The sequence below is a fragment of the Platichthys flesus genome, chromosome 4, assembly GCF_949316205.1.
Source record: "Platichthys flesus chromosome 4, fPlaFle2.1, whole genome shotgun sequence".
In the NCBI taxonomy this organism is placed as follows: Eukaryota; Metazoa; Chordata; class Actinopteri; order Pleuronectiformes; family Pleuronectidae; genus Platichthys; species Platichthys flesus.
The window spans coordinates 18,539,531-18,553,529 of record NC_084948.1 but is presented as its reverse complement, the minus strand read 5'-3'; the positions used below and the strand labels follow the sequence as shown (position 1 = coordinate 18,553,529).

At 42.1% G+C, this 13,999-nt stretch overlaps 1 protein-coding gene across 1 annotated transcript; it reads right to left on the bottom strand.

Annotated features, from left to right (window-relative positions):
- Nucleotides 1–250: 250 nt before the first annotated feature.
- Nucleotides 251–12,359, bottom strand: capn12 (calpain 12). Its single transcript, XM_062385160.1, has 22 exons — nucleotides 12,086–12,359; nucleotides 10,761–10,830; nucleotides 9,711–9,829; nucleotides 6,969–7,102; nucleotides 6,640–6,811; nucleotides 6,483–6,566; nucleotides 5,466–5,551; nucleotides 5,304–5,381; nucleotides 5,021–5,211; nucleotides 4,678–4,925; nucleotides 4,576–4,587; nucleotides 3,585–3,664; nucleotides 3,122–3,244; nucleotides 2,838–2,874; nucleotides 2,672–2,743; nucleotides 2,518–2,563; nucleotides 2,218–2,279; nucleotides 1,865–1,933; nucleotides 1,476–1,554; nucleotides 1,262–1,378; nucleotides 1,092–1,144; nucleotides 251–991 (listed from the first exon to the last, which is right to left on the bottom strand). Exons 1-22 carry the CDS (start codon nucleotides 12,284–12,286, stop codon nucleotides 965–967), a joined length of 2,160 nt encoding a protein of 719 aa, XP_062241144.1. The 5' UTR covers nucleotides 12,287–12,359; the 3' UTR covers nucleotides 251–964.
- Nucleotides 12,360–13,999: the final 1,640 nt, after the last annotated feature.

Sequence of the window (13,999 nt, the reverse complement as noted above, 5' to 3'; positions counted from 1 at the left end):
GTGTGTTGACGCTGTACGTGGCGTCAGTGCGATAAGAATAGAGATGGTGCGTGTAACGCTGCTGAGACATCACCCTCACACCCTCAGTGGGGCAGGCAGCAGCTACTCACTGAGTGTGTGTGTGTGTGTGTCAATGAGTGCTAGCGTTCGCTCAGTTATTACCCAGGGTCTGATCATGCGTGTACCGATGAGTAAACTGTTGGGGCAGAAATTATTTTTCTTCAGTTGTATAATTGCAGTTATGTGTCATTTTATTAGAAGTTTTAGAAACACATTTTCTATTCTCAGCTGAAGCATTACAAACTTTCTTTTACCAAAAAAGAGAAACTTGAGAATATGATGACTGCTTTAGGAGTTGGTTTAATGGTGTGGATTATATTCAGGTGTTCAAAGCAATGTCAAAGCACTTTCTGTTATTTGATCATCAATGCTTTTGAAAGATGGCAAAGAGAGTTAAGACAGCTGTAAACTTATGTAATAACGTATCACTATTATTCGACTTACTATTTTGAAAGTTTATTTCAATATTTCAATAATGAGTACTTATATAATAGTATTACAATAGAATACATATTTTAAATGATGAGGCTACATACTCTGCATAGATGGATTATGAGACCGTGGGTTGCTGGACTGTTAAGTGCTGTAGCCGTCATGTCGTCCATCTTTATATACAGTCTACGCTTCAAACAGAGGCTCTGGCCCATGGGCCCCTGAGCCTGGCTCCTGATGCCCGTCATCCAGCAAGAACTCTACATTTTAAATCAAGACTATAACCAGATGTATGAGAATGGTTGAAAGATGAAGCTAGAAAAATAAAAGGAACAGCAAAGCATAAACCGTCATAGCCATGGTTCTAATAAGGAACTTATCAAAGAACAGTTTTGCAGTCTTGTGTAATTTGTGTCTGTTTTGGAAACAACAGCCTTCATTGACTGTGTGAAGACGTCTTCATGAAGCATCTTCACAGCATCACAAACTGCAGGAGCCACTATAGAGGGACGGCAGATGGACAGGGAGCGTGAAGTCAAAAACTGGTTCAGGTCAAAGTCACTGTGAACATTATAGATCATATGTCACCAGATACTCACAGCATTGATTCCTTTGTTTTTCACCTCCTCACTGGTCTGTGAATCATACAGAGCTGAGGGGAAGAGGAAGGAAATGACTGCATCCAGTGTCTTCACAAAGACTCAGTAATCATAATTGTATCAAGAGATATATAAAAAGATTTGTGCGTGTGTTTGTGTGTGTGTGTTACCAAAGAGCTTGCGTAGTCTGGTGAAACATGACACAAAACTGTGGAAGGGCATGTGAAGCTCTCCGGACGCAAAGCGCTCAGACAGCAGCTGAATAACCTTTCCATCACACTGCATTCCTGGAAAAACAGATGTGAACAAAGGTGTGAAGAGTGTGCGTGAGTGTGTGTGTGTGTGTGTGTGTATGTGTGTGAGTGTGTGCCCATGTGTCCATACCGACAGCTTCCAGAGCTGAGGTGAGCTCAAAGGGGCTCATTGTCCCAGAAGAGTCCACATCAAACTGGAAAAAGATGGACTGAAAGAGAGAGCGGGATTAGAATAAGTAATAATGACACACACACACACAACCAGGGAGACTCATTGACATCATGCATTCCATAGCCCCTTACCCTAACCTTAACCATCACAACTACATGCCTAACTAACCCTAAACCTAACCCTTATTCTAACCCTAATTAGCGAGGACCAGCCAAAATGTCCTCACAATGTCACAATGTCCTCACAGTCATGGTATTGAACCAGAATTGGCCCTTATAACTAACGACAGACATGCGCGCATGCACGCACGCACAAACACACACACATAAACACACAGTGTGCTGTACCTGCAGTTTGTGCACACTGGACAGCAGGGTCTCTGCTTGTTCGCGGCTGAGACGGGAGCTTCCTTTAGTCTGCACTCAGAGTTAGGGACATCTCAACAGGACAGAGGACAGACAGAAGAATTTTAACAGTAAACAGTTTGGCAACATGACGACTCAACCCTGGGACTGAACTAGGTCAAAGGTGTGAATCTGGCTGGTCAAGGTTTTCACATTTTTAGCAGCAAGAGCTGTAACGTGAACGTAACGTATCAAAAACTCGTTAAAACTCCAAACTCAATATATATTGAACAGTCAAATCTGAGCCTGGGTTGTAAGGAAGTACAGGGAGTCTGGAGTGTGAGCCAGAAGGATACGTCCTCTCCAAAGATGAGCTGTCTGCACGTCTCCAGGGGTAGATGGTAATCTCTGTCGAGAGCTGCGAGGAGATTGATGAGGAGAGAGAGAACATTGGGCTAAAGGAAGTTGAAGGTGAGGACAAGTGTAGTCACTTTCATTACTTAACCAAACTCCGCTCACTCCAGACTGCAGCTGTGAGCCTCTGTCTAGACTGCTGACCTCTGAGAAGCTGGACCACTTCCACACTAACACACCACTACTTTGATACCATCTAGTGGCCACTACAAGTATCGCAGCAAAAAACAAGTTATTCTCACCTGAGTTCAACATTTTCATGAACATCTTTGCGTTCAGTCTGTCATCCTGTGGGGAAAGACAGACAGAAAAATCCCATTTGATTGCTTAAACAAACGCATCAAACTTCCACTTTTATTTGATAAGCAGACGATGCAGAGGATGAAGAATTCTTACAGGTCCGGCCTCCTCATCAAAAGTCTTCTTAACTCTGCTGTGATCCTGAGGAGTCACTGGAGTCGCCATAACCTGATCAGCACAAACAAAGCGTAAACAAACTACATGTGTTTTGGTCGTCTATGGTTTTCAGGTGTTTTTATGTACAGACCAAAGCTGAACTCACCGGGAGGAAGCCAGAGGAGCAGGTGAACTCCTGAGTCCTGCAGTAAAAACACCACATCAGATCGTTAGCGATGATCTTTTAAATTGACCTTTCTACAGTTTGAATGACAAATAAATAAAAAGCTATGAATAATTTTTTATATTGATACATTAGGATTAAATCTTTTACAAATCCCATAAATTGGAAATACTCCACCTAAGCCTAATGCTTGAGTTCATGCATATTATAACTTGTCACAAATTCAATTGTTTTAGGATCTCAATGATAAATTTCCTGGATCTCACCCCAGAGTGTTTCCAGTCTTGGAGAAAATGCGGACAAAGAAATCTCCGGGCTTGTTGGGTCGATAGGTGGATCCCACGACGATGTAGTTACCCGGGTCCAGATGCAGCTTCCTCCACACACCCCTGTGGGACAGAGTTAATGAGATATATTGAATAATCTTCAATTATCAACTGAAAACATTGGGTCCAATATGTGTGGATATATGGACAATATATGATTCAGTGTTTAACAGCTGCCACCATCAGGACCATGTACAATAATGTCTTCTGTACAGTATGGTTAGGATTTGTCTCTGTTGTGATACCGGTTTGCATATTGTCATATTTTGGTGGGGGTTCAGATAATACAGTTTTATTTGATTGTATTTAAATTCTCTCATTACACGACAACAGGTTTACGTAAAAATCAATCATTAAAATATGACAAAGTTCGAACTATAAACTAATAATCAGTCATCTCTACCTCTGAGCCTGATATTTCCCAGAACGACCCACAGGGCGATTTTTCAAGAAGAAGTCCCGGCCCAGACACACATCCTGGAGCTGTACGGGTCAATGGAAAGTTCAGTAACACAAGTTTGATCGTATGAACCAGATGCAAATGAAATTCTCACTGGTTGCAACTGGTACTTAAATGTAGGTGCAGCGGAAGAAAAAAATTTGACCAGCAAAAAAATGTATTTTGTAAGTAGAGAGTAAACAGTCACATATCATGTCACAGCACTCACACACCTTACACCCACTGTGAAATCAACACAAATAGGTTTTTGTTGTTTGATGAATGTGTCAGGTACGAACAAATATTCAAAACTATAGAACCATTTATTTATTATGATACACACAGAAATAATAAGTCCTTCTAGTATGGCTGTAATTAACTGCCTCTCTTTTATAGTGTATCTTCTCCTACACAAAGTAATTATGTTTTTCAATGAGTGAAACTGCAACATGAGATTGAAATAACACAGTAATGATAATGTACGTGGGCTGTGATGTATACCGTGTCTGTTCTCTCTTTCTTTATACATTAACGAGTAAGAGTTACAGTGTAATTAAATATAAAGTAAGAATGTTAACACAATATTTACCAGACATTAGTTTGGTTTTGTTTCTGATGTGTGTCTTGTAGAAAACCATTATTTACAAAAACAAATAATTTGAATCTATTTGTTCGATGTTTTCTTCCAGTTTACCTTAACCAGTCTGTATTTCAATATTACTTTATTAACACAAAATAATTAAACTGCTAACCAGGGTTTGTAATATAAAGTCTCATATGATGTTCCTCCTCTATTAAGTTACTAAGAATATAAAGGCATTTTGCATTTTTGGGATACAACAACAATCTGCAACACAAAGCTTTGTGGTGCAGCTGGTAGCACTCACAATGTGTGTTGGGAATATGTCTCAGACTCAAAATCTATATTTTGGATGCTTTGAACATGTTTACTCACCTCATCAGGAACCTGCAAATGAAATACAGAGAAACATATGAGTTTATCAATATAATAAAATGGCTGAGCTCCATCGTGCTGAATGAGTTGATAGTATCTGACCTTGTAGATGTGGAAAGCTACGTAGAGGAAGTTGACTTTATCCCTCTGCCTGCGATTCTTCTGCAGCAGCTCCACCAGCACCGTGCACTGTTTGGCTTTCTGCTTCTGTTTCTCCACTCGTTTCTTCTCCTCCGGGGTCACCTCCACCTCGTCATCTTCATCCTCCTCGTCATCTTCCTCTTCTTCCTCCTCGGGCTGGTCCTGCTCACTGAGAATCAACTGGAACTGAGGATTCTTCCAAAATGTCTCTGAGAGGGAAATAACACAGCAGGGGTTTGATCACAGGGATGATCCAGGTACAGCTTGAATGAACAGTTGTTTATATTTGAAGCTTTAAACATACGGGGGTATCTGCGGCTGCCGCCAGCAGAGCTCCCCGGTACCCAGAATCCTTCATGTTCGCTGATGGTCCAGGAAGCCTGGGATGCAGGCGTGGATGGAGAGGCAGGTGCGTTTGCCATGTCAAGAGAGTCAGGATTCAAGCTGCAGAGCTCCACGATGTTGAAGAGGCGGCAGAAGTCCTCAGCACTGATCCTGATGACAGGGTGACAGTAATAATGAGGGTTCCTGTTAGTGAGAGTTTGTATGGTGCTGGAAACCGGTGTGTTTTACTTTCTGACACTTACCAGAACTCTCCATCTTCTCTCTTTTTCAGATCGATACGCTGCTTCTCTGCTTTGTCCACAGCGTCCCACTCTTTAGCCCTGAGGTCACAGAGAGAAACTCAGCATCTGTGGAGCCTCTGTTATCTGTGAGTGTGTGAGTGAGCAAACAGGAAGCTTCCTCACTTGTCGCTCCAGGGTCCACGATACTCCACAAATCCCCAGGGGTTCCTCAGCCTCAGCAACAAAACCTCATCTGAGGCATTTTTCACCTGAAAGGCCAGGAGGCAGTCAAGTAAAGTGCATGTGTTAGAAAGAGTCTGAGTGAGTGAGACGAGATTAGACGAGAGCACATGAGACAAAACGAGACTAAACAAGATGAGATGAGATTCTATCAGGTAAAATGTGAGGAGGTGAGACGAGACTACATTTCCATTACATTTAATTGGACTAAATAAGATGACATGGAGGTGAAATTAGTTTAAATTACATAACTTCTTCAGTATGTAGTTTTTTTTATTCTCATGAATTTCAAAGATATGAGATAAAATGCTGAAATGAAAAAGGATGTTCTTGTCAGTCAGATTTTTTGGGATGGAATTAGGTGAGAATGTGAAGATGCAATGGAATTAAATTAAATCACATTAGATGATAAACAATATTATTTAATTAAATTACATTAGACAGGGATGAGATGAGCCAACATAAAGTGACATGAAGTTGAAATACTTTTCTGTAAATTTATATTAAATCATATTTAGTTGTTTAAATGACACAAAACATGATTAAATTAAATTAGATTAAATATGGAAGGAGTGAAATGAGACGAGAAAAAACTGTTGGTCATGATTTTGTTTTCACTACCATGTTGTCGACCTCTTTGCCAATTTAAAGGTTAATAAAATGTGTTTCTCTTTGCTTAATAAAACAGTTATTGGAGGGGTAAATTAATTATTAATTTACCCCTCCACTCTACTCCCTCTCGTACTGGTTTGGTATCAGATATTAAGCTGGTGGATAAAAACCATTGACAGATTAAGGCACAAATTTGTTCTGTACGTCATGCTACTTAGTTTTCTGTTGTGTTGTTTTTTTAATTTGGACAAAGGGTAGTGCATCAATTAATGAGCATCTTTGTGGGGCCCACTGGCAGGTTTGTACCGGCAGTCTATATCCGGCGAGTCAGAGTTGAGTGATACTGACCTTGTCGGAGTCAGTGATGGCATAGGCGTGGCCCTTTATCAGCCCGTCGTCTGTCACCTTACCTATGTCCTGGTAGCTGTAGGCCTGTGAAGACAGAGACAGAAGCTCTAAAGACGGTCCACCCGCTCAGTGGGAACTCTTTGTGATGTGTTTGTACCTGAATGAAACAGCTGAGCAGGCTGCCTCTGGACAGGGCCGCTGTCAGAGACCTCCAGAGGACACGCGGGGTGCGAGACGAGATGTCCACCGTGTACGCGATCCCTCCTGTGAAATCCTCCATTCCCTCAGAGATGTTGCCCCCCTTCAGGCTCCCATAGGATCCCATTAACCTGCATAGGAGAGGTGAGAACGTTATCTCGGGCGGGTGACTTTGTCACTGTAGCAACACACAAACACACACACTCACGCACACACACACACAGAGAAACACAGTGGGTGGTCTCAGACTTTACAGCCGAGGAACATATGTTAGTAGTGGCAACTGACTTGGCGTAGGCCTTCTCCACCAGGGCACTCCAGAACTCGTTGCGGGTGTGAGAGTAGCTGAAGAGCAGACGGCCTTCACGAACTGGCAGCCTGTCATCCACCACCACCTCCACCCACTCACCATACTGCCAGAACTACAGAGAGAGAGACAGAGAGAGAGAGAGAGAGAGAGAGAGGGAGAGAGAGACAGAGAGAGAGAGAGAGAGAGAGACATAGACAGAGAGAGACAGAGACAGAGACAGAGACAGAGACAGAGACAGAGAGAGAGAGAGAGAGAGAGAGAGAGAGAGACAGACAGAGACAGAGACAGAGACAGAGACAGAGACAGAGACAGAGACAGAGACGAATGAATCCACTTACATATTAATCCACTACTTCTATCTATCTATCTATCTATCCAACTATCTATATGTCTATCTATCTATCTGTCTATCTATCTATCTATCCATCCATCCATCCATCCATCTATCCATCCATCCATCCATCCATCCATCCACCTACCTACCTGGTCAAACACAAAGTGAATATGAGATTCAAGACAACTCAACATTGATTGAATGAATCAGATGCAAATGAAATACTCTCTGGTTTCAACTGGTACTTAAATGTAGGTGCAGCATTCCCCCTGATACTATGGTCAACATGTGACCATAGTATCAGGAGGATTGTCGCTCAGAGAAAAGGCAGATTGTGTAATGCCAGAGCTCCACCCTGAGGCTCTGTTCATCTGTTCTGAGCCGAGTGATACAAATGTGTCTCAGCAGCGGAGGTGCAGGGATGTGAGTTGTTTTGAACGCCACAGGATTATCTGAATGCTAAATTAAATTCTCTACTTTATTAAGGGATCAACTTTGTATGAGTGTGTGAATTTGGGTGCAGCTTGATTGAAGGCGACTGTTGGGCCTTACCAGTGGTATGAGCTCTACTGAGTGACATCCTTGTTGAAAAGTGATACACAGATCCAGCAAACTTGCCTTGTAGTATGTATTTGTATGATATTGTAACATGGCATATAAATATGAATAAACTAAAAACATTAAAAAACAATTTAAATGTTAATAGAATGGAAACAAAGGATGGTGTCAGCTGTCTAGTTCGGTAGATGTATGAAACCAGCCCAACGGCTCTTTACTGGTCATAACTGCGGGTGTAATCATGTGTAAAAAACAAGGACCAAGAGCAGGCCTGCACTGGCCTGTCACAGCTTTGTGTGTGTGTGTGTGTGTGTGTGTGTGTGTGTGTGTGTGTGTGTGTGTGTGTGTAGTGTGTGTGTGTGTGTGTCCCTGGGGGAGTCAGTACCTGCATGTCTGGACTGATCTCCCATCAGCCTGACAGAGCAAAATGAGTTTTCCAGTCCTTCCGACCAGCTTGTTAGGTCATGTCACATTCTCTCTAACAGCCTCTGGAGGTCGACACCTCTGAGGCTGAATAACCACGAAGAGAAACCGTGAGAGGAACCTGATGAGTCGACTCCTTTTCACGGGATTGATAAATCCAATAATATGATATGTCTCACCGTAGTTCAGGCAGAAACAGAAGTTATCTATTATATCATGTTCTAAAAAAGGCCCAATCATATGTGACCGCAACATATTTCAAACATCCGCATAAACATCTGCAGCCGATTCTATTAGCAGCAGTAGAGTTCTTCCTTTGTCCTACTTCCCCTTTTTATTTTGTAAGACTTAAAGAGATATGTAGGATTGTTTGTCCTTGGCGGAAATTCTGTTATTCATAAAGATGTTTTGTAGCCCAGCGTGAAAAAATACATCTCTGCAAATGAATATCAAATAACGAAAACTAAAGAGTCCTATGTTGATTGTTTGTGGTTGCTTGATTAAATATGAATTAATATTAATACTTCTTCAGCTGACACTTGAATAGAGTGCATACCTGCACCGAGGCCAACCAGTTCTACAACACTGCTGCAGGAAATGACTAAAACCTCAATGTCAGCAGTGTTTTTCTTTCATAAAGGAGTATTGTGTCCAGACAAAGTTTGGATAAGAGATGAGACCTGAAACTAAACATGAGGAAGTTCTTGCATGTCGTGGTTTTATTGGTCAGCAGCCATAAAGCTGCCAGTCTCAGCGGAGAAGGGTTTGATGAGCAGATGTTCTGTGTCGTATATCTAATCATCTGCTCTTCCTCGGGAGCATTTCAAAGGGCTTTTGGGGGCCCCGGGCAAATAGGGACCTGCATCGAACTAAACGCTAAAACCCTGAGCACCCTTGACTCTCTCATTATCGACATTATAAATAAAGTGCATACACAAGCATTTGGAAATTCTAGTCTTCAACCAAGCCGCTAAAATTGTGACACTTTTGTCAGAAAGTTTGTGGCATGATGGCATCACGTTAGGGTTTCCCCTCCATGTTGATTTTGCAGTCTTCTCTACACAGCCAGTCATGGAATTTAAAGTTAGAGTTGATTATTTGTTTGTTTTTATAACTTTTTTTGTAAGCCGGTTCTCATAACACTTTCATTGCTGAAGATTTATGATATTAATTCCCCCAGGAAGGCCTGATAACATTAATAAGTCCTTCCCCCCGTTACAACAACCTTTTTTTAAGCTGGTTAACACTTCTTTTCAGTGAACAGACCATTGGTATGTCAATTATTAGAATCATAAGAATCATAACGTATTATGTGCATATGATGAATTATGAAAATAGATTTATTGGCCTGGTGTGTGAGATATGTGACCTTTACAACAACCTGTTGTAATGGCCCTAGACTTACTGTAAAGTGGAAGATCCCTGCATACGGTTCAGACAGGCTTTGGTTTGGTGGCACCACCTTCACAAAGAGCTTGGGGTGCATGGTGAGGCAGGACAGCGCCGCCAGCAGCCAACAGTTGCCTGGCAAGCAAAAGAAAACGTTAACTGGCACATAAAAAACGTTCCATGTTTCGTGTAAAAAAAACAACTGTCTTTCAGTCTGCATCAAAGAGTTTGTCTTCATGTGACGTGATGGATGTTCTCGTGGGTTTAGCTCAGACGCACACACGTGCATGTTCACACACACGTAATGAGGCACGGCCCACGCTGGCAGGGAACATCTGTTCGTGGTGTTCATTTTGTTGCTGTGACTGTTGGTTATAACTGCGTAAATCAAGAAAAAAAAATCTCCTGCAGTTTGGAAGAGTCATAAAATTCACCCTTGAGAGACGAAGAACAAGAAAAACAAGAATAAGAGGAAGATGTAAGCGAGAAGAGGAGGAGAAGGAGGAGGAACAGGAGGAGGAGGAGGAGAGGAGGAGGAGGGGGTTGTTGTGTTGGTGTTGGTCATCACCATAGATCAGCACCACCATCATGTTAACATGCGACTAATGACATAATCCAGGAATCTAAGCAGAGAGTGAAGGAGTTTCATGTTGGGCAGAAAACAGTATTTTAGTTCAACCACAAATAGGAAACAGACTCACAACAGAGATTCGAACATTATCTGCTGGCTGTTAAATACAGGGCTGGATGGGATATAAAGACCCCCAGTAGATTTTAAGTTTGGGAACCACAGTGTCACTCCTCTCTACTCCCTCGCTGTGCATTTGAAGTCGGGTCCCTGGAGCCGTGATTTGCAGACATAAAGTTCTGCAAATTATTAGGATCAAATACTAGGAACAATCTGAACTACGTTAGTGTGGAATGTTTCTGGGTTTAACTCGTCCAGGGTGTTGTGAAATACAAGTTTGAGACAATGCTCCTTCTTCGGGGGAGAGGAGATGGCCAGGGCGCAGGAGTAGCAGATGTTTGTACTGTGGATTGAAGTTTTGTCTGATGATGTCCTCACCCAGTTGGCCCTGGCAGATATCTGTGGTCCCAGTCGTGCCCTCCACAAACACAGCGCTCCCACTGATTTCCTACAGAAAGGGAGCGAGACGACGTGAACACAAACTGCTGCAACAACACAAACTGGGGTGGGTGTCTCTTAGTGCCGTGGTTTTCTATGGAAGAATGCATGGCATCTGCATGTTGTGCCTCAGAACTGAAACAACTGGTTATTCTGCAATAATAAGAGTTGTTTTGAACAAAAATATGACAAATCCACTGATTCCAGCATCAAGAATACAAAACGTGGTAGATTTTCTGCTACACAGGTGTAAATTGAATTGATCAGACAAAACAAGACATTTGAATATGTAACTGTAGTATATTTTGCTACTTTTAACCTTAGTATGAACCAGAATCACATGTTTAAGCATGCGGCCCCCATCTTCAGATTCTCAATAATTCTTCTATGCATTTCTCATTAGTTCATTCCCCTAGGGAATGATCTCTGACCTGTTAATGGATGAATTTTGAACATGGGTTGTTGTTTATTAAGCACAAGGCATGTCCTTATGAATTCATCGTTTAATTTACATGTTATGTGCTCAGATACATGCAGTCATGCTCCTCTCAACCATGGGATGTGGGATGTTGCCATGGGCGTAGGCAACCCCTATATATATTGTATGTTTGACGCCCGCAAAGCGGGCTTCACTATTGGCGTGTGAATGTGTCCGGATTTCTAGAGTCCGTCCTGACCTGTGAAGACTTCTGTATAATAAACGTTAATCATACAAGCAAGTTCTGGGTCTGCGGAGAATTTTTCCTTCAGCATCAACTTCACCATCATCGACCTCTTGGCTGCCCAAAATATACGATATAACCATGGACTGTTTGACACTGAAAAAAGAAAATTGTTGCACCAACTCAAGAAAATACAATGATTGGTAACACAAATAAATGAAGTGGTTCAAATTTAAATGAAACGGTTATATTAACACAATTGATATAACCCTTTCTCACAATCATGTCAACCCTTTGGTCAAGAGGGATATTTTTCTTAACCAGACCTGAGCCACACCTGGAGGAAATCTCTACTGAACTGCCAAGAAAATAATGTGAGCTGCATTCTTCAATGTGAAGGAATCTCTATTTGTGAAATCTTGGAAGTGGCTAGAACTTTTACCTGCAGATACCTTATTGTAAATAACACTTTGTGTTGCGGACACTCAAATATTTGTTCGCTTGTAGAGTTTACATTATTTTACAAGTTAATTAGTATGGCAACGATCTGAAAGACATCTGGCACTATAGGTGACAACATGTCAGTGGTGTAAGAGGACAAACCTTGGGTCTCTGCCACTTGATCGCCTTCACTGGATCCGGGTCTTCGGGTAAACCGATGGACTCCTGCTCGGCAGTGAAGACCGGATCAGAGAACAGCTTCCCGGACTTCAGACACTCCTCCAGGAGATGCCTGAAGTCCTGATCCTTAAACTTGATCGGGTTCTCGATGGAGCCCAGAGGTGCAGGTACTTCAGTCGCCATGCTGGGTGGAGGGTCGGTCAAACACAGACGGAGACTTGGCTTTGCGGAGCGATCCGGGCCTTAAATACAGTAGAAAGGCGCACACACCCACCACATCCATGCTGCGCCCGTGACTCGCAGCGCCTCCCCGGCCATGCCCAAACCGGAAAGGTATGCAGATCGCCGGGGGCCGAGGAGAGCCAGTGTCGGGGTAATGACACGGTGCCAGCGGCCTCTGTGATCCAGCAAACATCCATCATCAGGCCGCGGGAGAGAAACAGAGAGAAGCCGCTGGGAGAAAAGAAAAACAACATAATAATGGTCATTCAACTGGACAACTGTGCAGAGAGTTCAGTCAAAAGTCAAATATGTTGCCTGTTTTAACATGTGGGAAATCTGTGTTCATGTGTCACAGAAAATCACTAATAAACAACACTTTCATTAAATGAAGAAACTTACCGTAGCAGAGTATCGAGCAATAAAAAAAATATTTATTTAATATTTTGCACTGAAACTACGCCAGATGTTCCCTGGACCTGGCGCCAGGTGGCAGTCTTCTCCAGCTAAACGCAGTGCCCCACTAATCACCACATATTTTCCATGCAGCGGTATTTACTGTAAATCGGGTGGCATTAACTTAAAGATAAATAGATGGAACTCTAACATCTGCATAAGAAAATTATTTATTAGCTTCATTGTGGTTCTCGCTTTGTCAGCTGTTGGAGAGGCTTAACATGACTTTAAGATGAAGTGTTACAAAAGCAAATATCAAAGTTTTCTGCAGTAAAGTATATACAGTCTGTTTTTATTGGTTTCGTTCGTTATAGAAAATGTGAAATGAGAAATGTATTCAACTACGACAGCTTCAGTTTTGATTTACCCTACCATGAGATTTTCTTAAACCAGACAGGGAGAAAAGAGGACCTGAAAAATCATTCATGTGCTCATTTCTCAGTTATTGAAAGAAAACTTTATTAGGAACATCATCTTAATAATGAGCAGGGCTTCCTTCTGCTTTCAAACTGGCTCAAATATTTCAGAATTGATGCAAGACCTTCATGTTGCATTGGATCATTTTTGCACTTTTGCCATCTGCAGGTTTATGCTGCCAATCTCCTGTTCTTCCACATCTGGTGTTGTGTTGCAGTCGGGTCTGGTGACTGGAGGCCTCTGAAGTGAACGGAACTCATTGTCGTGTTCATGAATCCACCTTAATCACAACTTTTCCTTTGTGTCAAGATTCATTATCGTGCTGGAAATATAAGAAAATGTTCAACTGTGGCCATGAAGGGATGAACGCTGTCAGCAGCAACACTCAGACAGAACATTGACCACAGCTTGACACCATCAACTTCACCAGTCTGGACCGCTGCATGTTGGATCCATGGATTCAATGCAAATTAATGACAAATTCTGACCGTATCATCTGCAGCCTCCAGAAATCCAGATCCCTCAGTAGTGATCTCACCTCAAGCTTCAGCATGTTCCAGCTGCTCATCACAGTTGTAAAGAATGGTTATCTGAGTAACCTTAGCCTTTCTGTCAGCACTGACATTCCAGTTGGATGTTTATCTGGTCACCACATCGGCGCTGGTCCTGCTCTGTGTCTTAAGTTCCGAGGAGGATTCATTTTCTCAAATCCGGCAATACGTTTTATTAATTACTCTTCTTGTTTTAGTACCACTTTTGAATAAGGCACCTTCTACAATTAATGTTAATCAATCATTTACTAAT

What these genes read in the sequence shown, in the direction of transcription:
- capn12 (XM_062385160.1), bottom strand. Translation starts at nt 12,286, where the DNA reads ATGGCGACTGAAGTACCTGCACCTCTGGGCTCCATCGAGAACCCGATC. An exon ending in GCTCCTCTGGCTTCCTCCCG is followed by an intron (nt 2,744 to 2,837) that starts GTGAGTTCAGCT and finishes TGTGCTGATCAG; the next exon opens with GTTATGGCGACTCCAGTGAC. An exon ending in AAAACAAAGGAATCAATGCT is followed by an intron (nt 992 to 1,091) that starts GTGAGTATCTGG and finishes GTCCCTCTATAG; the next exon opens with TGGCTCCTGCAGTTTGTGAT.